Consider the following 25,933-nt stretch of genomic DNA (forward strand, 5'->3'; position numbering starts at 1 on the left):
GACAAAGTGAAAATGTTTTGAGATATTTCAGCTAATTTATTGAAAATGAAATACAGAAATATCAAATTTAAATAAGTATTCCCACCCCTGAGTCAATACATGTTATAATCACCTTTGGCAAGGAATACAGCTGAGTCATTCTGGGTAAGTCTCTAAGAGCTTTGCACACCTGGATTGTACCATATTCTTTTTTAAATTCTTCAAGTTGTCAAGTTGGTTGTTAATCATTGCTAGACAGCCATTTTCAAGTCTTGCCATAGATTTTCAAGCAGATTTAAGTCAAAACTGTAACTAGGCCACTCAGGAACATTCACTGTTATTTTGGTAAGCTACTCCAGTGTATATTTGGCCTTGTGTTTTAGGTTATTGTCCTGCTGAAAGGTGAATTAGTCTCCCAGTGAAAGACTGAACCAGGTCTTCTTCTAGGATTTTGCTTGTGCTTAGCTGTATTTATCCCCAAAAACGCCCTAGTCCTTGCCAATGACAAGCATACCCGTAACATGATGCAGCCACCATCATGCTTGAAAATATGAAGAGTGGTACTCAGTGTTGTGTTGTATTTGCCCCAAACATAACACTTAGCGACATTTTTTGCAGTTATACACTAGTGCCTTATTGCCAATAGGATGTACGTTTTGGAATATTTGTATTCTGTACAGGCTTCCTTTCCACTGTCAATTAGGTTAGTATTGAGGAGTAACTACAATGTTGTCGTTCCTTCCTCAGTTTTCTATCACAGCCATTAAACTCTGTAACTGTCTTAAAGTCACCATTGGCCTAATGGTGAAATCCCTGAGAGGTTTCCTCTCCCGTAACTGAGTTAGGAAGGACGCATGTATCGTTGTAGTGACTGGGTGTAAAAGTCACTGCTCAACTGACAGACCTTACAGATAATCATATGTGTGGGGTAGAGATAGAGGTAGAGGTACTCATTCAAAAATAACGAAACTTATTTAGGTTTGCCATAACAAAGGGGTTGAATACTTATTTCAGCTTTCATTTTTATTACATTTGTAAAACATCTCAAAAGCTAATTCCAAATCTCTATTTAACCCATTTTAAATTCAGGCTGCAAAATGTGTAAAAAGTCAAGGGGTGTGAATATTTTCTGAAAGCACTGTACCCTGCCTCACAGTTAATCAGTCTTATACCATGCAACTTCCATACAACCAATCAGTGATGAGTCTCACACCATGTACTGCCTCTTTAATAATCACATTGTCAGTTCCTCCCTCTAAACACACCCAGATTCAGCCATAACAGGCATACACAAATCATTGCACAAGTATTTGTGGGAATGTTTGTTTGTTCAGTTTTTTCTATCAATTGATACCCCCCCCCCCAAAAAAAAATCACTTATATTATTTAAGCTTTTTTTCTTCTTTTAAACAGTTCAAGAGAATAAGTAATTTTATAACGATGAAGTCAATGAATGGGGAACAGTGAAACAAAAAAATGCATTCCTATGGGTCCACGTACAAACATTGGGTTATAGGCGACCCCATACTTGCAGGGAGTTAACGGCCCAGCACACAACACAAGACAAGGTTGCGTCCCAAATGGTACCCTATTCCCTCTATAGTGTACTACTTTTGACCAGGGCCCATGGGACTCAGGTCAAAAGTAGTGCACTATGTAGGAAATAGGGTGCCATTTGGACTCATTCAAGAGATCCTATCTGGCTTCGTTTTACGCCAACCTTGTTCTCCTTCTCCCTTCCAACCTGACTTCTCCACTTAGCGGTTATTCTTTAGGCACCAAACAGAAGAAAACTGACTATAAACAGAGAGGGAACAACATGAACTTGTCCAATAAGAAACGCTCGTTTCCATTTTGCATGAATGAATATGGCCCAGACGACTCACACCAGCACGTAGTTTCCTTAACAAACCTTTATAAAACAGAAGAGTGTTGGAGTAGAGCCTACAGAGGCTTTTACTGGAGCTGGAGAACAGGAGCCAGAGAGGGAGGGAGAAGTCCTCAGTTGTTCATTGGCAGTTGTCATCACAGACCGACATGGATACCCTATATAGTGTACTAATATATAGTGTACTAGATAGGGAATAGGGTGCCATTTCAGACACAGAGAGAGTAAGAGAGATGTACCAGTCCTGTAAAATGCACTGCTGCTAGTCCGTAGTAATAGTGGGAGCTCTCATCTGCTCTGCTACGATGCACTCTCCTTCCTCCTCCTCCTCCTCCTCCTCATTTTCTTCCCTCCTCCGCCACCTCTCCTTTAGTCCCTTCCCAAATCTACCGTCTTACCCCCCCCACACACCCACCTAAACCCCCAGGTAGAGCATCAGTACATCTTCTGTCGACTAGGCAACACCGCCTCCTTGAGGAATGAGAAGATGAGCAGGATTCCGGACCGCTTGCCCCTCTTGCCCTTGGTGAAGTAATTTGAGACCACGTCATCTAGAGAGGGTGAGAAAAATAAAAAATAAAGGTAATTAAATAACTGACCATCAATTTACTTTGTGAAAATGACAATATCTTTCAATCCTGGCACATGCTTAGGGAATGTGATTTTGGGAAAGAGGTCATCTTAGTGGGAGATTTTAACATTAATTATGAAGACAAGTCTGTAGGAAAACCCTCAAACGGATCACTAATACCTTTGACCTTACACAGCTAGTTAAAGGGCCAACCAGGGTGACTTGTTGCTCTAAAACACAGATTGATTTGGTGTTCAGTAATAAACCAGAGAGTGACTAAATCATTCAGTATCGTTACTGGGCTATCTGATCATAATCTGACACTTATAGCCAGAAAGCTGTCTAAGAGCAGGTTTAACCTCTCTACTGTAAGAATACCTAAGAGTGAATTAAACTATTTTGAAAACGCAATTAAGGGAATTAACTGGAATGACCTCTTGTCCTATACAGACGTGGAAGCTGATAGTCAGGTTTTTCTATCCACAATTCAGACTACAATAAATGGTTTCCTAAAGAAAATCAAATCCAAACCTGGCCAAAAGAGCACTCTTCCTTGGCTAAATGGAGAAATCTGGAAATTGATGAAAGAACGAGATTATGCTCTAAAAATAGAACTAAGATCCAAATTAGAGCATGACAGACGTAGGTTTACCATGTTGAGAAATAAGGTGATGAAAGAAATCAGACAGGCCAAGGCAAACTTTTTTTATTAACATAATTGGTGAAGCAAAGGGAAATTCTAAATTGATCTGGGAGAATCTAAAAACGTTAACAGGGAAAGACCATAGAAACACTGCAAAAATACTAGAAATCATGGTGAATAACAAACACAAGATGCAGTCGAAATAGCAATAGCCTTCAATTCCTACTTTATTGACTCAGAACCCCTCCACTGGTTTCTTGGGCTCAGTGCTAGTGAATGACACTCAACCTGTCTTCATCATAAGGGAGTCAAAGGTGAACAAGGTGATTAGCTCACGAAAGAACTCTACATTGGGCTCGACTCTATCTTTCTTAAAAACTACAAAGAGTCACTCATTGGCCCTATTGCTAAGGTCACCAACACATCTATTGGTCTCGGGTGTTTCCAAGGGTATGGAAGTCGGCCATTATAACGGCCATCTTTAAAATCGGGCGACCCTGCTGACGTGAGTAACTACAGGCCCATTAGTATACTACCTGTGGTGTCAAAGGTTGTTGAAAAGTGTGTAACAACTGATTGCCCACCTCAACAACAGCCCCTTCACATTACACCCCATGCAGTTTGGCATCAAAGCGAAACACTCCACAGAAACAGCCAACTGCTTTCTTCTGGAAAATGTGAAGTCCAAGATGGACAAAGGGGGCGTTGTTGGGGCTGTGTTTCTGGACCTAAGGAAGGCTTTTGATACTGTTAATGAGATTCTCATCACAAAATTGTCAAAGACCAACTTTTCCCTCGATGCCTTGAGATGGATGTAATCATACCTTGAAGGAAGAACTCAGTGTGTCAGAGTGAGTAATGAGCTGTCGCCCACTCTTAGCTATGATGTGGGTGTGCCCCAAGGGTCAATACTGGGGCCCCTCCTGTTCAGCCTGTACATTAATGATCTGCCTTCTGTCTGTACTGGGTTTGAAGTTCAAATGTATGCAGATGATACAGTGCTATATGTGCATGCAAAGAGCAAACAACAAGCTGCACAAGAACTCACTACTGTAATGGTCCAGGTTACAAAGTGGCTCAGTGACTTGTGTTTGCATCTCAATGTGAAAAAAAACTGTTTGCATGTTCTTCACAAAGAGGGCAACAGATGCTACTGAGCCAGATGTCTATGTGTCAGGGGAGAAGCTCCAGGTGGTATCTGATTTTAAGTATCTTGGTACTTGATTCCAACCTCTCTTTTAAAAAGCATGTGAAAAAGGAAGCCCAATAGCCATCATCACTGTTACATCCTCAGAAAGCATGAGCTCCTGAGTTGGGAAAATCTTGTGCAATACACCAACGCATGTCTCGTATTCAAGATCCTAAATGGCCTGGTTCCCCCTCCACTCTGTATTTTGGTTAAACAGAAAACCCAAACATATGGCAGCAGATCCACAAGGTCTGCCACAAGAGGTGACTGTATAGTTCCCTTAAGGAAAAGCACCTTTAGTAAATCTGCTTTCTCTGTGAGAGCTTCCAATGTCTGGAATACACTGCCATCAGACACACATACAGTGCCTTGCGAAAGTATTCGGCCCCCTTGAACTTTGCAACCTTTAGCCACATTTCAGGCTTCAAACATAAAAGATATAAAACTGTATTTTTTGTGAAGAATCAACAACAAGTGGGACATAATCATGAAGTGGAACGACATTTATTGGATATTTCAAACTTTAACAAATCAAAAACTGAAAAATTGGGTGTGCAAAATTATTCAGCCCCCTTAAGTTAATACTTTGTAGCGCCACCTTTTGCTGCGATTACAGCTGTAAGTCGCTTGGGGTATGTCTCTATCAGTTTTGCACATCGAGAGACTGAAACTTTTTCCCATTCCTCGTTGCAAAACAGCTCGAGCTCAGTGAGGTTGGATGGAGAGCATTTATGAACAGCAGTTTTCAGTTCTTTCCACAGATTCTCGATTGGATTCAGGTCTGGACTTTGACTTGGCCATTCTAACACCTGGATATGTTTATTTTTGAACCACTCCATTGTAGATTTTGCTTTATGTTTTGGATCATTGTCTTGTTGGAAGACAAATCTCCGTCCCAGTCTCAGGTCTTTTGCAGACTCCATCAGGTTTCCTTCCAGAATGGTCCTGTATTTGGCTCCATCCAGAATGGTCCTGTATTTGGCTCCATCCATCTGCCCATCAATTTTAACCATCTTCCCTGTCCCTGCTGAAGAAAAGCAGGCCCAAACCATGATGCTGCCACCACCATGTTTGACAGTGGGGATGGTGTGGTCAGGGTGATGAGCTGTGTTGCTTTTATGCCAAACATAACATTTTGCATTGTTGCCAAAAAGTTCAATTTTGGTTTCATCTGACCAGAGCACCTTCTTCCACATGTTTGGTGTGTCTCCCAGGTGGCTTGTGGCAAACTTTAAACAACACTCTTTATGGATATCTTTAAGAAATGGCTTTCTTCTTGCCACTCTTCCATAAAGGCCAGATTTGTGCAATATACGACTGATTGTTGTCCTATGGACAGTCTCCCACCTCAGCTGTAGATCTCTGCAGTTCATCCAGAGTGATCATGGGCCTCTTGGCTGCATCTCTGATCAGTCTTCTCCTTGTATGAGCTGAAAGTTTAGAGGGACGGCCAGGTCTTGGTAGATTTGCAGTGGTCTGATACTCCTTCCATTTCAATATTATCGCTTGCACAGTGCTCCTTGGGATGTTTAAAGCTTGGGAAATCTTTTTGTATCCAAATCCGGCTTTAAAAACTTCTTCACAACAGTATCTCGGACCTGCCTGGTGTGTTCCTTGTTCTTCATGATGCTCTCTGCGCTTTTAACGGACCTCTGAGACTATCAAAGTGCAGGTGCATTTATACGGAGACTTGATTACACACATGTCGATTGTATTTATCATCATTAGTCATTTAGGTCAACATTGGATCATTCAGAGATCCTCACTGAACTTCTGGAGAGAGTTTGCTGCACTGAAAGTAAAGGGGCTGAAAAATTTTGCACACCCAATTTTGTTAAAAAAGTTTGAAATATCCAATAAATGTCGTTCCACTTCATGATTGTGTCCCACTTGTTGTTGATTCTTCACAAAAAAATACAGTTTTATATCTTTATGTTTGAAGCCTGAAATGTGGCAAAAGGTCGCAAAGTTCAAGGGGGCCGAATACTTTCATAAGGCACTATAACTGCACCACTTATCACACTTTAACAAAATATATGAATACATGGCTAAAGGTCAATCAGATAGGTGTCACTTGAAATAATGCCACTTTAATAATGTATACATATCCTACATTACTCATCTCATATGTATATACTGTATTTCATACCATCTATTGTATCTTGCTTTGCCATTATGTGGCATTGTGTGTAGATTGATGGGGGGGAACAACATTTAATCCATTTTAGAATGAGACTGCAACGTAACAAAATGTGGAAAAAGTCAAGTGGTTTGAATACACTGTATGCTGGTCATCATGACTTGCTGACATTTTTATTTTATTATGCTCATTTCTGTTCTATTATTAGTCCCTCCTCTCTTAAGAGATGGAGTCCAGACAGGCTATTTTAGGAAACCTTCTGAATGGACATAGGCTTAGAAACAATTAGCGAACTCGCACACACACCCTAAATGGACCCATCAATCCCATCTTCTCCAGAAAAGCTTTTCAGAGAAAATGACTTTACCCCAGTCCTCAGCAGTCCAATCCCTGTACCTTTTGCAGAATATCAGTCTGTCCCTGATGTTTTTCCTGAAGAGAAGTGGCTTCTTTGCTGCCCTTCTTGACACCAGGCCATCCTCCAAAAGTCTTCGCCTCACTGTGCGTGCAAATGCACTCACACCTGCCTGCTGCCATTCCTGAGCAAGCTCTGTACTGGTGGTGCCCAGATCCTGCAGCGGAATCAACTTTAGGAGACAGTCCAGGCCCTTAATGGACTTTCATGGGCGCCCTAAAGCCTTCTTCACAACAATTGAACCGCTTTCCTTGAAGTTCTTGATGATCCGATAAATGGTTGATTTAGGTGCAATCTTACTGGCAGCAATATCCATGCCTGTGAAGCCCTTTTTGTGCAAAGCAATGATGACAGCACATGTTTCCTTGCAGGTAACCATGATTAACAGAGGAAGAACAATGATTCCAAGCACCACCCTACTTTTGAAGCTTCCAGTCTGTTATTCGAACTCAATCAGCATGACAGAGTGATATCCAGATATCCAAGAGAATCACTGACATGTCAGCTGGTCCTTTTGTGGCAGGGCTGAAATGCAGTGGAAATGTTTTTGGGGGATTCAGTTCATTTGCATGGGAAAGAGGGACCTTGTAATTCATCTGATCACTCTTCATAACATTCTGGAGTATATGCAAATTGCCATCATACAAACTGAGGCAGCAGACTTTATGAAAATTAATGTGTCATTCTAAACCTTTGGCCACGACTGTAGACGATAAAAGGCGACACTGGTCACTCGTGCGTGGCTGCCAAATGTATAGGTGTCCCCATAGGCCAACTATAACAATTGAGAGAACGTGATCATAATCATTATTTTAGCTATCCACAGTAGACTTCCCTCCTAATGAAAAGGCCCTCCAGTGTACTTGCACTTGATATGCATTTATGGATGAGAAAATGAACTTGCCCTTTTCAAAAAGGAGATCAGTGGGGAATTGGGGATTCCCTGCTTTGCTATCGGTTGCCGACATCAACAGCCAGGGTTTCATCAAATAGGCCTCGGCACTATAAAGGGTTCAATACTACGACCAAATGTGACTGTTAGACTTGGTAGTGCAACACACTTTTTTTAATTGTTCAAAAAGGCGCCAGTGAATTTCTCTTACCTGGTCACGTTATTTTTGGGTTAGACAACTTGCTTAATTTGTTTTATTATCATGATTTATTCAAACAGTAATGTGCAATTGGCCAAAAATAAGGCAACTTTCTAAAGAGGCAACAACGGCACGGGAATGACCTTCTGTGTGTGTCAGGGCTCCACATACAGGGCTGCCCGGTTTTGGAAACCCTCCGGGCCTGTCGATCATCCCCGTCAGAGGCGCGCTTGCGCCAGTGAAAGAAAAATATTGTAATAATGCTATTTTTAATCTAGGCTATACAATCGATTTTAAAAAAGGGATTGATTCCTGGAGCCGTTTGTTCGTTATGTCGATTATTTATCACACGCGCGCTGCACACATACAGGGCCTTCAGGAAGTATTCATACCGCTTGAATTATTCCACATTGTCTTGTGTTACAGCCTGAATTCAAAATGGATTGCATTGATCCCTCCCCCCCCCCTAGATCTACACACAATACCCCATAATTACAAAAGTTAAAACATGTTTTTAGAAATGTTAGTCCACATTTTGCCCACATATTTTAGAATGTAAAAATAAATGTGAATGTATAATTCCATAGTGTAGGCCTATTAATGGTAATGTATATTTTGTTGCATACATTGAGGTTATTTATTATTTTTACCTATAGGCTATTACAACAATTAAATATAAAAATGTAGATCCTTGAAAATTGCAACTAAGTGTTTGAAAAAAATCCTACTTTTTCAGGCTACTTGCTCAGCTCGCAAATGAAAGAAAGTCACCTGTTACTGAAATGATGCAGGGATCATTCACTTTCCTGTGAGATATGGACCCTGCCAGTATTTATTTTTTCATTCCGGCCTGTAGCTTTCAGTTGGCACTGGCCCGGTGTGCCACTGGCAAATATATTTGAATGTCGAGCCCTGCTGTGTGCGGCGTGAGTTGGCCCTATATGTCTACCACTTTGTGTAGCAATTTGCGATGCTAATGAAAAATCACATACAGAAAATGAATAGACAAGAACAGTAGTATTGTTTCATGTTTTATGTGGACCCCAGGAAGCGTAGCTGCTGCTTTTGCAACAGCTAATGGGAATCCTAATAAAATACAAAATAATTGTCTTCGGTAGATGGAAAGGTAATTTTGCACTTTATTTTAAAAAGTCCAAATCAATTTAAAAACACAAGGGCATGCTAATTTAAGAGATGGCTAGTAATTATTAGCCTGGTTTTATGTGGAATGCAGGCCCATTATTGGATAGGCCAGGTTTTAATCAATTATTTAAAATGTAAATCATGTAACGGTCTAAGGCACTGCATCTCAGTGCTAGAGGCGTCACTACAGACCCTGGTTCGATTCCAGGCTGTATCCCAACCGGCCGTGACTGGGAGTCCCATAGGGCAGCGCACAATTGGCCCAGCGTCGCCAGGGTTAGGGTTTGGCCGGCGTAGGCCGTCATTGTAAATAGGAATTTGTTCTTAACTGCCTAGTTAAAATGGGTAAAGAAAATATAAATTAGCTATTGAAACCATATTAAAACATTTGCAGCACCAGTGCCACTAGTGGTAAAAGTTAGTGTAGACTTAATTGCAAAAAATGTGCTCTGGCTTGCATGGCACAGGTGGTGGACAAAATTTACCCTAGTAGACTAGGCCTATTGTATATGCTAGTATAGAAATGGTGGATTAATTTGCCCTAATCCACCTAGGAATTAACTTCTAATTTACACTCCAGTCTTCACTGTTCCCTTCTAGCGCAATTCACACATCTCCGCTGGCATCTCTACTGGCCTCTCCTTCTTCCATCCTCTCTGTATTCCTCTCATAGCTGTTGAACCAGTAGCCTAGACCAATGCGTGTCCCAGAAGTAGCAATATAGCTTGGTAATTTATTTTGAACAAGAAAAAAATAAAATTCTTTGTGATCACATAGGCTGGTGGTAAAAATGCAAGAAATGGGAATCCTCGTGTTCTCCCTAAACCCAAAGTTATAATGAAATATATAACATCAGAATGCCCAACGTTGGAATGTTTCCAATCAAATGTATGAATAAAGTTAATATTTTCCTATCAGTCTAATTTGCAAAAACATTGTGAATGGATGATAGCTGTGAGTGTTATCGAATCAGGATCAAATCCTGTTCAAGATCATTAATTAAAGAACGTTCATCTTCGAAGATTGCCGAAAGACCAGTCTCTTTGGCAAATGGCAGGAGCGGAATGTAATAGTTGAACAAGGATGGCAACCAGGCTACATTGGTACTGGGCTAGAACAAAAATGTAAGACAACCTCGTTGGTCCAACCATAAGGTGAACAGTATTAAAACTACTTAGGGCTGGGCCCCTTTTTTTCTCCATTTCCTGTCTGAATGACGTGCCCAACGTAAACTGCCTGTAGCTCAGGATAAGCACATAATTAGTACCATTGGAAAGAAAACAAGAAGTTTGTAGAAATGTTAAAATAACTTAGGAGAATATAACACAATAGAGAGTTGAAGTCGGAGGTTTATATACACCTTAGCCAAACACATTTAAAATCAGCGTTTCACAATTCCTGACATTTAATCCTAGTAAAGATTCCCTGTCTTAGGTCAGTTAGCATCAGGGCTTTGTGATGGCCACTCCAATACCTGGACTTTGTTGCCATTTTGCCACATCTTTGGAAGTATGCTTGGGGTCATTGTCCATTTGGAAAACTCTATTTGCGACCAAGCTTTAACTTCCTGACTGATGTCTTGAGTTGTTGCTTCAATATATCCACATCATTTTCCTCCTTCAGGATGCCATCTATTTTGTGAAGTGCACCAGTTCCACCTGCAGCAAAGCACCCCACAACATGATGCTGCCACCCCCGTGCTTCACGGTTGGGATGGTATTCTTCAGCTTGCAAGCATCCCCCTTTTCCTCCAATTTTGCCAAAAAGTACAATCTTTGTCCCTATGTGCAGATGCAAACCGTAGTCTGGCTTTTTTATGGCGGTTTTGGAGCAGTGGCTTCCTCCTTGCTGAGCGGCCTTTCAGGTTATGTTGATCGTTTGGAAATTGCTCCCAAGGATGAACCAGACTTGAAGTCTACAGTTTTTCTCTGAGGTCTTGGCTGATTTTCCCATTATGTCGCTCAAAGAGGCACCGAGTTTGAAGGTAGGCCTTGAAATACATCCACAGGTACACCAATTGACTCAAATTATGTCAATTAGCCTATCAGAAGCTTCTAAAGCCATGACATAATTTTCTGGAATTGTGTAAGCTATTTAAAGGCACAGTCAACTTGGTGTATGTAAACTTCTGACCAACTTAAATTGTGATACAGTGAATTATAAGTGAAATAATCTGTCTAAACAATTTTTGGAAAAATTACTTGCGTCATGCACAAAGTAGATGTCCTAACTGACTTGCCACAACTATAGTTTGTTAACAAGAAATTTGTGGAGTGGTTGAAAAACAAGTTTTAATGACTCCAACCTAAGTGTATGTAAACTTATGACTTCAACTGTATGGTAGGAGAAAATCCAAAGAAAAACCAACCAGAATTTTTTGGGGGAGAGACCATCCTCTTAGAAATGCCATACTGAAAATTAGCTCACTGGGTGCAATTCCTAAGGCTTCTATGGGGTGTCAGTCTATGTTCAAGGTTTCATGCTTGTAACATTTGTAGTAGAAGGACACAGTCTTGGAAATTCATGTTTGCGCGCGCCATGAAGACATTACGCACCTGCTAAAAATCGGTTTCCTATTGAAAAATACTTCTTTCCAAAATAAATATTAGTTTGATTACATTTTAGGGTATCTGAGGAGCAAATAGAAACAGATTTTGACTTGTTGAAACAAAATTTAGGGGTAGATTTTCAGATTCCTTTCTCTGCAAGTTGAATGAGTGAATTACTCAAATCAATGGCGCCAACTAAACTAAGCTAAGTAAAAAGCATCCGAGAGGATGGCTTTCACTTCAGCAGTGATAATTTCATGAACTTCTTTGACGAAAAAGATCATAATCATTAGACAGCAAATTACAGACGACCTCTCTTTAAATCTGTGTATTCCTCCAAAGCTCAGTTGTCCTGAGTCTGTACAACACTGCCAGGACCTAGGATGAAGGGAGAGACTCAAGTTCTTTTAATCCTATATCTCTTGACACATTCATGAAAATACTCATGGCCTCGAAACCTTCAAGCTGCATACTGGACCCTATTCCAACTAAACTACTGAAAGAGCTGCTTCCTGTGCTTGGCCCTCCTATGTTGAACATAAATGGCTCTCTATCCAGCGGATGTGAACCAAACTCACTAAAAGTGGAAGTAATAAAACCTCTTTAAAAAGCCAAACCTTGACCCAGAAAATGCACAAAAAAAACTAAAATCGGCCTATATCAAATCTCCCATTCCTCTTAAAGATTTTAGAAAAAGCTGTTGCGTAGCAACTCACTGCCTTCCTGAAGACAAACAATGTATATGAAAAGTTTCAGTCTGGTATTCGACCACATTATACCATTGAGACTGCACTCGAAAGTGGTAAATTACCTTTTAAAGGCATCAAGGCTCTGCATCATTTTAATGACCAAGGCTCTGCATCTGTCCTCGTGCTCCTTGACCTTAGTGCTGCTTTTGACACAATCGATCAGCACATTCTCTTGGAGAGATTGGAAACCCAAATTGGTCTACACGGACAAGTTCTGGCCTGGTTTAGATCTTATCTGTCGGAAAGATAGTGTCTCTGGATGGTTTATCCTCTGACAAATCAACTAAATTTCGGTGTTCCTCAAGGTTCCGTTTAAGAACCTCTATTGTTTCCACTATATATTTTACCTCTTGGTAATGTCATTCGGAAAAATAATGTTAACTTTCACTGCTATGCGGACGATACACAGCTGTACATTTCAATGAAACATGGTGAAGCCCCAAAATTGCCCTCCCTGGAAGCCTGTGTTTCAGACATAAGGAAGTAGATGGCGGCACATTTTGTTATTTTAAACTCGGACAAAGCAGAGATGCTAGTTCTAGGTCCCAAGAAACAAAGGGATCTTCTGTTGGATCTGACAATTAATCTTGATGGTTGTACAGTCATCTCAAATAAAACTGTAAAGGACCTCGGCGTTACTCTGGACCCTGATCTCTCTTTTGACGAACATATCAAGACTGTTTCAAGGACAGCTTTTTAAAATCTATGTAACATTGCAAACATCTTAAAACTCTGACCTGTTCACGGGACATGCTACCTTCTCTAGGACCTGCTGTTTTCGACCCTCTCCACCCCACCAGCTGTTTCTAACTCTGAATCATCGGCTATGAAAAGTCAACTGACATTTACTCCTGAGGTTACTCCTGTTGCACCCTTTACAACCACTGTGATTATTATCATCTGACCCTGCTGGTCATCTGTGAACGTTTGAACATTTTGGTCGAGTTCTGTTATAATCTCCACCCTGCACAGCCAGAAGAGGACTGGTCACCCCTCAGAGACGGGTTACTCTATAGGTTTCTTCCTAGGTTCCTGCCTTTCTAGGTAGTTTTTCCTAGCCACCGTGCTTCTACAGGTGCGTTGCTTGCTGTTTGGGGTTTTGGGCTGGTTTCTGTATAGCACTTTGTGAATTCGACTGATGTAAAAAGGGCTTTATAAATACATTTGATTGATTACGACAACCTGGTTGGTCCAACCATAAGGTGAACAGTATTAAGACGATCTGGGTCGTCTAACCACAAGGTGAACAGTATCATAGAACTCACCTCCTTGCTGCATGGTGGATGGAAGCACGTTCTCCCCAGCAGAGAGTGACACGAAGAACGAGAAGGGGATAATCCACAGACAGATGGTGAAGTACGCAAGGACCTTCAGGGATAGAAGAAGAGGTAGAGGTGAGGAGAGAGGAGACATGGAGGGTGAGGAGAGAGGAGACATGGAGGGTGAGGAGAGAGGAGACATGGAGGGTGATGAGAGAGTAGACATGGAGGGTGATGAGAGAGTAGACATGGAGGGTGAGGAGACATGGAGGGTGAGGAGACATGGAGGGTGAGGAGACATGGAGGGTGAGGAGGGAGGAGACACATGGGTACAAGGCAAGACCATGATTTCTTCCTAACCAGGTAAAACATTGGGCCTTAGAGCTAACAACTAGGGCTGAGAGTTTTTCCTGGTCAGCTCCTAACTTCAGGTCCTAGGTAGTATTACATTGACTGTTAGTATAATAACTTGGTTCCTTGATTGACTGGCCGACCAACTAATCAGAGCTTTCTATTTCATAGCAACCATCTTTCCCTTGGTGAGGTATAAGCCATCTCCCTTCCATTGTGTCATGTGCTAAGTGAATAAATTAATATGTACCCTGCAATACTTTGCTCATTGGAGCTCAGGAGTGATCAACACAGATTAGGCTTACCTTAGAGTGTGTGACCTAAGCTTACCTCTGAGAAGGGGTAATACTCTGCTGCAAAGTACTGGAAGGCCATGTAGTGGTTCAGCACCACCAATACTGTGAGAGAGACAGGCAGAGAGAGAGCAAGAGACAGATGTTAAAACTCCTGAACATGTATCAGATTGCGTGATCAGGTAAACACTACTGTCCCAGCATATTGTACATAGACGTCTATACATAGAGAAGCTATCCCCACTACACACTGGTTTCTGCCTCTGCAGCTGCCGGTCTCAGCTGCTCACCACAGGAGAGGATGAAGTTAGGTGAGCTCAGCAGTATGTAAGGGAAGGTCTGCAGGAGGCCAAAGTACACCAGGTTGGTGAAGAGACCACAGCCCATCATCAGCCATGGGAAGCCTTCAAACAGGTACAGCCCCGACAGCACGCCTGTGGAGAACTAGAGAGGATGCATGCACAGAGCAATGGTTAGCTGCTTCAAAACATCTGGATTGGGAGTCAAGCTTACAGGACACAAGGGCCAGGGGTTTTCCCTGATCACATGATCTTGAAAAACTCAGGACCTTATAGGCTATAACTAGGATTTGGAGTTTCTCCTGGTCAGGTAAAGTGGTGACCAGGAAAAACTCCTAGTCCCTATTAAATGAGGGAATGGAGGGAGAGAGATTGGGTGCTGAGAGAGCTGTTTCCATGACATTCTAAATACAAGAGAGGAAATAGAGGAAATCATTTGCATTGTGTTCGAATTGATATCAGTCAAGAGACACTACTCACCAGTATCATGTACTTTATTATTCGACTAGTGGCAACTGTGTATTCTTCTATTAGTTCTGCCAAATAATACAGGCCAGCAGCTGGGGGGGAGGAGAGACATACTAATAAATAACAAGAACAAACCAAATGCATTACCAGCTTGTCCATAGACAGGTTGGTTGTTTAGCAACAAAACCGCCACGTGTGCCACTATGAGGTAAAACAGACAGGGTTGGTTTGACTGGTAACATAAACTACATTAAGTCTCCGGTGTTTATTGAAAACATAAATACATTTGCACAATGAGCACTTATTGTCTCAAATACTTTGTTAGTTATTGGTTAGCTAGCTAGCAAATTTTTGACATCAGTAGAAACACCATGATGTCAAGAAAAATATAAAACTAGATGAAATTAGACTCCTACAATTCCCCACATGGCAGCTTCTTGTCATGGTTGCTAGCTATCTGCCCGTTTAGAATCGCAACTCACGGACTTCTGCCCCATTTGAATAGAGCGCATCGTTTTGGTGACGTTGTCAGCTAACCCGTCTATAGACTGCACTGTACTGTAACATACGAGAGATGAGATCAATTGAGGAATAACACACACAATCCAAAATAACCCCTGAAAAACTGAAGGTAGCCTAGATAGAAGCAGACATTTACTAACATGCTTCCAGAAGAGGCTACTTGAGGCAACGGCACTATAACAAGTCAAAATATTTAGGTCAAAGAGAAGCTGGTGACAGATACACCCCAGGCAAGCACACGGGAGAACACTGCATCTCATCACGCAAGGCAAGGCACTCGTCCACCATTCTACACACAGACCAGAGTTTGTGTACAGCTGTCGGCTGTACAGCTGGTTACACACTCATTTTCAGTCGGGTACTTTTTCCACTTAAATTAACTAAGTTACTTTTCAATTCTCAGGTCAGAAAAAAAAGTCTGTCGAGCCCTCCAGCTAGAATGAACGATATGCATCTTCAAGCGATCTATTGATTAAACAGGTGCCTGTCAGTCAAAGTGAGCAATGACCGGGAAAAAGTGCTGGTCTGACAGTCTGCCGTCTGTCCCACCTCCCGGTACCTGGGTGTATGTGTTGTGTACGATGTGGTTGCAGTACAATTCCTTCACACAGAGGGAGGAAAGCATGATGCTCCTCCATAATCCATGCGAGTCAATTTGCACGTCCCATATAGTGTGGAAACGACGAGTCAAAATCCACTTAGCCTATTGTTTTCTGGCACATTGGAAGTGCTGGAGCATAGCTCCATTCATAGACCTTAACTCCTTTGGTGCATACTGACGATAGTATCTTCTGACAGGGGAAGATTTGTTAAGAGCCCCGACGATTGCACAAAAAATGTACACGCAATCACTTGCGGTAATGTTTTGGAAAAATAAGCAATGTATTCATATCTGCAAGCAATAATTTTCAAACGCCAAAAAGGCACATTGATACACCTTATAGGGTTAGTGTTCCCACATGGCCATATCTCCATGTTACAGCGCTCGTTTACAGAAGACAGACAGTAGACATAGGCCATCACCTGCGTCAATGAGCTATCTAGCGTGCTCCGAACACCTGTGTGTGAGCTGAGGAGGAAGCGCAGTTGGTCAGCTGGAGGCACACAGGATCTGTGCAAAACTGCTACAATAATCGTATCTTTTATTTGAAAGATTGTCTTTCATTTCAGTGAAAAATAAAGGTCATATCAGTATATGTTTCCAAAACCGTTTAGAGAGCGATGAAAATTGACGTTAAAAACAGTGTCAATTGTAGTTTACACAGAGTCAAATGTGGGCGAATGTAATGGCTGAAAACCCTACATAGGGCTCCCGAGTGGTGCGGCGGTCTAAGGCACTGCATCTCAGTGCAAGAGGCGTCGCTGGAGTCCCTGGTTCAAATCCAGGCTGTATCACATCCGGCCGTGATTGGAAGTCCCATAGGGCCGCGCACAATTTGGCCCAGCGTCATCCAGGTTTGGCAGTCATTGCCCAGTTAAATAAAGGTGAAGTTAAAATAAAAATACATATAGAGATGGGTTTGAGAGAGCTAAGTCGTCATTTGATTGATGAACAGTAATTTGATTTATTTATTTAACCTTTAACTAGGAAAGTCAGTTAAGAACAAATTCTTATTTACAGAAGAGCAGCAAGCTTGACTAGTTTATAAATGGTGTCAAACTGACTGAATAAAGTCAATGTCATATCCTTGCCATTCATAAATCATACAACGTAGTTATATCACATCGGGACAAGTAAACGAGAGATCTAATTTGTATTTTCGATATGAAGTCTATCAGGACTTGCCAGACAGTGACGTTAAAAGTGAGTGACTCGTCAGCAGCCTACCAAATCGCACAGGTAAGAAAGCCTTTCATTTGCTTCCCTAATTTACATACCTGTAGGCTTCTTGGCAATAATCTGCAGATAAATTATGAAAACATTCAATGAAGATGGTGAATCGTCTTCACTGCAGGAACAATAGGTAGGCTAGTGGAGAGACAGCCTCACTCTGGTCCAAAACTTGATAAAAGAAAGACTGAATTGTTTTAAAAGCTAATGATACTGATATGGTATTTTCAAAGATATGGATCGAGGTCTACTGATTTAATCAATGTGTTGAAAATGGAGTGGTCAAATGCTGCTTTCTGTGTAGCAAAGCCCATGATTAACACCTGCTTCAATCTGAGAAAATGCCTCTTAAAAGGAAGCTTGAAGCCTTAAACTAATATCTTATATTTCACCGAATCATGGCTGAACAACCACATGAATAAAATACAGCTGGCGGGCTATACACTGTATAGACAGGATAGAACAGTAGCCTCTGGTAAGACAAGAGGTGCCGGACTATGTATATTTGTAAACAACAACTGGTGCACGATATCAAAGGAAGTCTTGAGAGATTTCATATATATTCTTCGTAGCCGCCTATTTACCACCACAAACCAATGCTGGCACTAAGGCAGCACTCAATGAGCTATATACAGCCATAAACAAACAGGAAAACGCTCATCCAGAGGCGGCGCTCCTAGTGGCAGGGGACTTAAATGCAGGGAAACTTAAATCTGTTTTACCTCATTTCTACCAGCATGTAAATGTGCAACCAGAGGGGAAAAAACTCCAGACCACCTTTACTCCACACACGCAAGCATACAAAGCTCTCCTTCCATTTGGAAAATCTGACCATATTTCTATCCTCCTGATTCCTGCTTACAAGCAAAAACTAAAGCAGGAAGCACCAGTGACTGTCAATAAAAAAAAAGTGGTCAGATGAAGAAGATGCTAAGCTACTGGACTGTTTTGCTAGCACAAACTGCAATATGTTCCAGGGTTCTTCTGATGGCATTGAGGAGGACACCACATCAGCCATTGGCTTCATCAATAAGTGCAAAGACATCGTCCCCCACAGTGACTGTACGTACATACCCCAACCAAAAGCCAAGGATTACAGGCAACGTCCGCATTGAGCTAAAAGAGTAGAGCTAACACTTTCAAGGCGCGGGACACTAACCTGGATGGATTACCAGGACATGGATTACCAGGACATGTACTCTGAGCATGCGCTGACCAACTGGCAAGTGCCTTCACTGACATTTTCAACCTATCCCTGTCTGAGTCTGTAATACCATCATGTTTCAAGCAGACCACCATAGTGTTCTAGGGCACAGGGACTAAGGTAACCTGCCGAAATGACTACCAACCCGTAACACTCACGTCTGTAGCCATGAAGTGATTTGAAAGGCTGGTCATGGCCCACAACACCATTATCCTAGAAACCCTAGACCCACTCCAATTTGCATATCGCTCCAACAGATCCACAGATGATGCAATCTCTATTGCACTCCACACTGCCCTTTCCCATCTGGAAAAAAGCCACACCTATGTGAGAATGCTATTCATTGACTACAGCTCAACGTTCAACACCATTGTGCCCTCAAAGCTCATCACTATGCTAAGGACCCTGGGACTAAACACCTCTCTCTGCAACTGGATCCTGGACATTCAGACGGGCCACCCCCAGGTGGTACGGGTAGGTAATAACACATCCGCCATGCTGATCCTCAACACTGATCCTCAACAGTCCCCTCTTGTACTCCCTGTTCACTCATGATTGCATGGGCAGGCACGACTCCGACATCATCATTAAGTTTGCTGATGACAAAACAGTGGAAGGCCTGATCACAGACAACAATGAGAATGACCTCCTCCCGCCTCCCGGGTGGCGCAGTTGTTAAGGGCGCTGTACTGCAGCGCCAGCTGTGCCATCAGAGACTCTGGGTTCGCGCCCAGGCTCTGTCGTAACCGACCGCGACCGGGAGGTCCGTGGGGCGACGCACAATTGGCCTAGCGTCGTCCGGGTTAGGGAGGGCTTGGTCGGGAGGGATGTCCTTGTCTCATCGCGCACCAGCGACACCTGTGGCGGTGCACAGTGTTTCCTCCGACACATTGGATGCGCGCTGTGTTAAGAAGCAGTGCGGCTTGGTTGGGTTGTGTATCGGAGAACGCATGACTTTCAACCTTCGTCTCTCCCGAGCCCGTACGGGAGTTGTAGCGATGAGACAAGATTGTAGCTACTAAAACAATTGGATAACACAAAATTCAGGAGAAAAAGGGGTCAAATTAAAATAAAAAAAAGAATGACCTCCTCCCTATAGACCGAGACCTGGCCATGTGGTAACAGGACAACAACCTCTCCCTCAACGTGATCAAGAGAAAGGAGATGATTGTGGACGACAGGAAAAGGATGACCGAGCACGCACCCATTCTGATCGACAGGGCTGTAGTGGAGCAGGTTGAGAGCTTCAAGTTCCTTGGTGTCCACATCACCAACAAAGTATCATGGTCAAAGCACACCAAGACAGTCTTGAAAAGGGCACGACAAAACCTATTCCCCATCAAGAGACTGAAAAGATTTGACATGTGTCCTCAGAAGGTTCTACAGCTGCACCATCGAGAGCATCCTGACTGGTTGCATCACTGGCTGGCTGGTATGGCAACTGCTCAGCCTCCGACCGCAAGGCACTACAGAGGGCAGTACATCACTGGGGCCAAGCTTACTGCCAACCAGGACCTCAATACCAGGCGGTGTCAGAGGAAGGTCCCAAAAATTGTCAGACTCCAGCCACCCTAGACTGTTCTCTCTGCAACCGCACAGCAAGTGGTACCGGAGCACTAAGTCTGGTTCCAAGAGGCTTCTCAACAGCTTCTACCCCAAGCCATAAAACTTCTTAACAGTTAATCAATGGCTACCCAGACTATTTACATTGACTTTTATTTCCTATTTTTTACTTAACACATATTTTTCTTCAAAACTGCATTGTTGGTTAAGGGCTTGTAGTAAGCATTTCACTAAGGTCTACATCCGTTGTATTCAGCACGTGACAAACGAGATTTGATTTTCATTTATCTTTACTTATTTGAGCTGTTCTTGCTATAATATGGACTTGGTATTTTACCAAATAGGGCTATCTTCTGTATTCCAACCCTACCGTGTCACAACACAATTGATTGTCTCAAATGCATTAAGAAGGAAAGAAATTCCACAAATTAACTTAAGGCACACCTGTTAACTGAAATGCATTCCAGGTAACTACCTCATGAAGCTGGTTGAGAGAATGCCAAGAGTGTGTCAAAAGTATGGTTACTACATGATTCCATGTGTTATTTGATAGTTTTGTTCTTTTGACTGGTAGTGTATTCTTTCAAGATAATTTGGGCTATTTATTTCATTTCAGTTAATAAAATACATAACTTGAAGAACAAACAATTGTGTCTATTCATATCTTGCAGTATAATGATGATTTTCTCTCAAGAGAACACATGTTAAATGTTTGTTTTTTTAAATAAAAGTTGAATGTTCCCTTTCAGAATTCATACATTTTCAGTGATTTAGATTGTAACACAATACCAGAACACATTTGTCCAATCTGGGAGGTAAATACTCAAAGTATTCAATTTTGCTGTGGATTTCAGATGGAACAGAGGCATTATTAGAATGTACCAGAGACCACCGAAAAAAGAGCATTACATCCACATGGACCATCTTAATTTACTAGTTATTAGTAAATATGCTGATGAATTGCTAAATAGACACTGTCATAATACGTATTAACTGTAAAACAAGATAGGATTTTAAGAGATATTTTTTATGCCTATGTAACAAAACAAGGTTCACTGACTATCACATTGAAACTAGTATTATCATCTAAGCTTAGAGACACACATTTATGTAGCGCAGGGGGGGGGGAAATAATGTATCAAGCCATCTGCAAAGTTAAGCCTAATAGCCTTTAAGGGTATAAACCAGGCATCTTCCATAACTTATTGTACAGTAGTTTATAACTTATTTGGAGATATAGGCAGCATGTGGTTATTGAGTAGATAAATCAATGATGACTCGGCCCAAGACGCAATGGAATGTTGCAACCCATCCTCCACAGGTATGCATGCTCGAGCTGGCAGAGGTTAAACGTTGCCAGGTGAGATGACATCATGAGTTTCTGAAAGTGCCAACGTGGACAGGACAGGTCAACAGTTGCGTGCTAGATAGTCCTCTCCAGCTATTGATTTTCTGTAAAGTTCATTGGCTATACAGTAACGGTACAGTACTTTTGTAAACAGTGGTAAAAGATAGTTAGCTAATACAATTAGCCACTTGCATAACAACAACATGGGCCACTAGCACTAGTTTGTTTTACATGGCCCAGTGCCCCAGGTCGGCGGAGTTTCGAATTGTAGACATTAGTCTCCACCCGCCCGGGGCACCGGCCCTTACAAAACGAACTGGCACAATGACAATGTACAGGTGTTAGCTATTTCGGTAGCAAGCTAACAATAGCTAGTTAGCTTTGTCACAAGTTGCAGGGTGGATGAAACGGTTGAGGCAAGACGAGATGAGTGGTTAACGTTACATAGGCAACGACTTGTTGGCTAGTTTAATGTCAAATGATTGGTTACTAACGTTTCACGTGAAAAGTATTAGTCGATTCGCTTAAACTCTCTTGAACATGAACCATAGCTAACGTTAGCTAGTTACCTGATTGAGTTGGCTTTTAGCTCGATAGCAAACTAACTATGGGAATTTGCCACACTGTGCATTGCTAGCTACAAGGTTAATGTTATCCTAGCAAGTCAGTTGAATACATTTTCTTCCGCTACATTGTCGATTGTTTGTCACTCCGACCCGAGGTCAAAGTGACAGGTATCAATACAAGGCGAGTGGGAAAATAAAGGTAATGTGGCGAAGCTAACGACTTCAACAATGTAACGTTACAAGTAAACTCACCAATTGCTAGTGTGACGAAAGATATTTGTATCACCAACGACAGCCAACTTAGTAAATAAATAAACCACATCTCGTTTCATGTAAAATAAAACACATACATATGAAAAAACAAGTGACAGTGAGTGCTACGCTTGGAAATAATTTAGCTAACTGATGGATGGTCAGTTCCTCCCCTCAAGGATCCAGTGTGCCGCTGAGGGTACAGCGCCAGTTCTGTTCGGAGGTGGAATCGCAGCAACTTTTGTGCCGCTATGCTTCCCACAGAGAGGGACTGAGAGATAAATTAATCATACATACATTATCAGAAGTGAATGTGCTGCAATTACCTGTTGGTTTTCCATGCATGCTGTAATTTATGAAATAATAGTAGTGAGACAATAGAAATAGTAGAATAGGCTATTTTATTTATGTTAATTTCCTCACACACACCTACAAAGGGGGTAGCAGCATTTGTTTTTAAACCAACACCTTTAAAACATTTATGCTGAAAGTGAAAAGCAGACCTAGTAAAGTAGCTAAATTAAATAATTAATGAGTGAACTGCTCACAGCAGACACTAAAATGGTGTCAGAGTTGAAGTGTGACAGTTATCCCATTCAGTGCTTTTAACAAAGAGCAGGGGGGTGTGGATGTGTGAACTCAAAAGTTGCCATGCATCCAGCCACCATTTCAGACGTTTTCAAAAGCTGGAGGACCATTAAAATCTCCTGTGCGCTCTTAGCGCGACAACACCTCAGCAACCCAAGTATAGAAAGTTCCTCTGTTGTGTGAGCTAACTAAGGGGCTTGATGTCCAGCTATAAGGAAGTCCAGAATAAGAGAAGGTATTTCCACACTTTCACCGTTTTTTTTCCAACTGCTTACACACATTTTCAAAACTGTCTCCTTTTTTCAAAGCTCTACACACAATTCCCAAAACTGCACACACAAAATGCAAAATGCCTCACATCTCCTTCAAAATGTAACACTGCGTTCAAAATGCCATAAACACATGTCAGAATGAAGCATTTGCATCAAATGGCAAACACTGCTTTCCTAATAGTACATTTTTGGATATGCCCTGTAAACACTGTTGTTCTAAATCTAAAGCTCTTTGGTCTTTCATAGGCTTATATTTACATTTCAATACAATGTTCTACAGTGAATAATCTGCTGAGGGGTAATAAGTACACTGTAAACACCAATGCAATGTAGAAACAGAAAATATTTATTAGGCCAAACATTACTGTTGTATACAGTAGCATACAACAGTCACCAGTGCTAAGCTACGCTTCATCTCTTCTCCGGCCTGGCCACAATACTTCGTCCACATTACAAGACACGTTTTCTCTTGCCAAACATCGAGGGAAGTATCTCCTATCATGGCGTATCAAACCTTGGACAGAGGCAACCTCTATGTCCCCACATGGAGGGAAGTATCTCCTAGCGTGGCGTATCAAACCTTGGACAGAGGCAACCTCTATGTCCCCACATGGAGGGAAGTATCTCCTAGCGTGGCGTATCAAACCTTGGACAGAGGCAACCTCTATGGCCCCACATGCGTCCTCCATTGCCTGGAGAAGCAGCATGCGGGCATAGGGTTGGCGATCATACACTTTCCAGCGCCAGGCTGATAAGAATTCCTCTATGGGATTTAGAAAAGGTAAATATGGGGGTAGGTACAAAACTACAAATTGTGGATGGGTGGCAAACCAGTTTTGGATCAGAACAGCCCTGTGAAAACTAACATTGTCATATAAAAACACAAATCTAGCAGGCTCCTGATCTGGATCAGGGACAAGCATTGTGTAAATTGCATCCAGAAAAGTCAGCATATGGCCGGTGTTGTACGTACCTAGTGTGGCATTGTGATGGAGGACCCCGTTTTGAGTGATGGCAGCACACATAGTTATATTACCCCCATGCTGTACAGGGACATTGGTAATTGCCCTCTGTCCTATTACATTTCTTCCGCAGCATCTGGTTTTGGTGAGGTTGAAGCCAACCTCATCCACATAAATAAATTCATGGCGAATTACATGGGCATTCAGCTCCAATACTCTCTGTAACAGACAAAAGGATATACAGATGAGTACATTTGGTATGTCTGAAATACTGGAAGTAGCGTTGCATACATACCTCTACAAAGTCATGTCGCATATTCTTGACTGTCAGAGTTTCTCTCAAATGGCACCTTGTAAAGTTGTTTTATCGTCACTCGGTGCTGTTGGAGGATGCGTTGTATGGTCGACAGGCCTACAGCATTGATGTTTTTTAAATATGGTGTCATTATTCAAGATATGCTCTCTTATCTCTCAAATCCTAATTGCATTGTTGGCCAAAACCATATTTATAATTGCAGTCTCTTGTACATCTATAAACAAGCGTCCTCGTCCTCCATGAGGTCTTTGCCTTTCCACTCTAAACAATGTACATAAACATGTAGTACAGCATGATGACCATCCTCATTCATTCAATGCAGTGCAGTAAATGGATGGCTTAGAGTTACAAATGTTTATGCAATACTATGCAGTCATACGCATTTTACAGTACATTACTGTAATGCTAAAATAGTCATTAGATAGTTGCATACCTGTTCTCATTTCTGAAGGTTCGAAGTATGGACGTCACTGTAAATCGACTCAAGTTAGGCTGGACTCTCAGTGCAGCCTCTCTCATGGTCAAACTGTGGTTGATCACATGATCAACAAGTGTTGCCCTAATCTCATCAGAGATGGCTCTCCTTCCTTCTCTTCTTTGCCCCCCTCCTTCTCCTCCTCCTCCTCCTCCTCCTCCTCCTCCTCCTCCTACTACTACTACTACTACTACTACTACTACTACTACTACTACTACTACTACTACTACTACTACTACTCTTGCTCTCTGTCCATTGTTGGCATCCATTGTTCAAAACAGGTAATCTGACCTTTGACCTATTTATAGGCCTATACTACAGTAAAGCAGTGATTGGTTAGTGATCAGTTAAGCTATTAGTGTTTGCACATGTGAGGAGTGTGTGTGACCTGTTGAATAAGTGTAGCATTTTGATTGGTTGTGTTTGGAAAAGGAAAGCAAGTCACTTCCTGTTCGATTTTTGTGTTTTAGGTAGAGAATTATGTGTAGTGTTTTGAAAAAGTGTTTTATGCAATTGACAACTGAGTCAAAGGCTGAGAAATAGCTTATGGTTTTGGATATTTGGTGTGTAGTTTTGCACTTTGAGTGAGAGGTTTCAAAAATTGTGTGACATGAATTTTTTTTTTTTAATTTTACCTTTATTTAACCAGGCAAGTCAGTTAAGAACAAATTCTTATTTTCAATGACGGCCTGGGAACAGTGGGTTAACTGCCTGTTCAAGGGCAGAACGACAGATTTGTACCTTGTCAGCTCGGGGTTTGAACTCACAACCTTTTGGTTACTAGTCCAACGCTCTAACCACTAGGCTACGCTGCCGCCCCAAGATTTTGTGTGTAAGCAGTTTTGGGGAAAATCATGAAAAATGAAAAGTCTTGAGTCAAGTATTCAACACCTTCGTTAAGGCAAAGCCTAAATACTATAAGAACACAAGTACACTTTTCCTTAAAAAGTCACATAAGTGCAATAATAGTGGTTAACATGATTTTTGAATGACTATCTCATCTCTGT

At 41.8% G+C, this 25,933-nt stretch overlaps 1 protein-coding gene across 1 annotated transcript; it reads right to left on the reverse strand.

Annotated features, from left to right (window-relative positions):
- Positions 1-1,191: 1,191 nt before the first annotated feature.
- Positions 1,192-22,493, reverse strand: LOC135510469 (protein TEX261). The gene is made up of 6 exons (XM_064931427.1): positions 22,314-22,493; positions 15,040-15,119; positions 14,551-14,704; positions 14,298-14,365; positions 13,623-13,725; positions 1,192-2,418 (listed from the first exon to the last, which is right to left on the reverse strand). The coding sequence occupies exons 1-6, from the start codon at positions 22,381-22,383 to the stop codon at positions 2,303-2,305; spliced, it is 591 nt and encodes a 196-aa protein (XP_064787499.1). The 5' UTR covers positions 22,384-22,493; the 3' UTR covers positions 1,192-2,302.
- Positions 22,494-25,933: the final 3,440 nt, after the last annotated feature.

The sequence above is a fragment of the Oncorhynchus masou genome, chromosome 23, assembly GCF_036934945.1.
Source record: "Oncorhynchus masou masou isolate Uvic2021 chromosome 23, UVic_Omas_1.1, whole genome shotgun sequence".
NCBI classification, from domain to species: domain Eukaryota; kingdom Metazoa; phylum Chordata; class Actinopteri; order Salmoniformes; family Salmonidae; genus Oncorhynchus; species Oncorhynchus masou.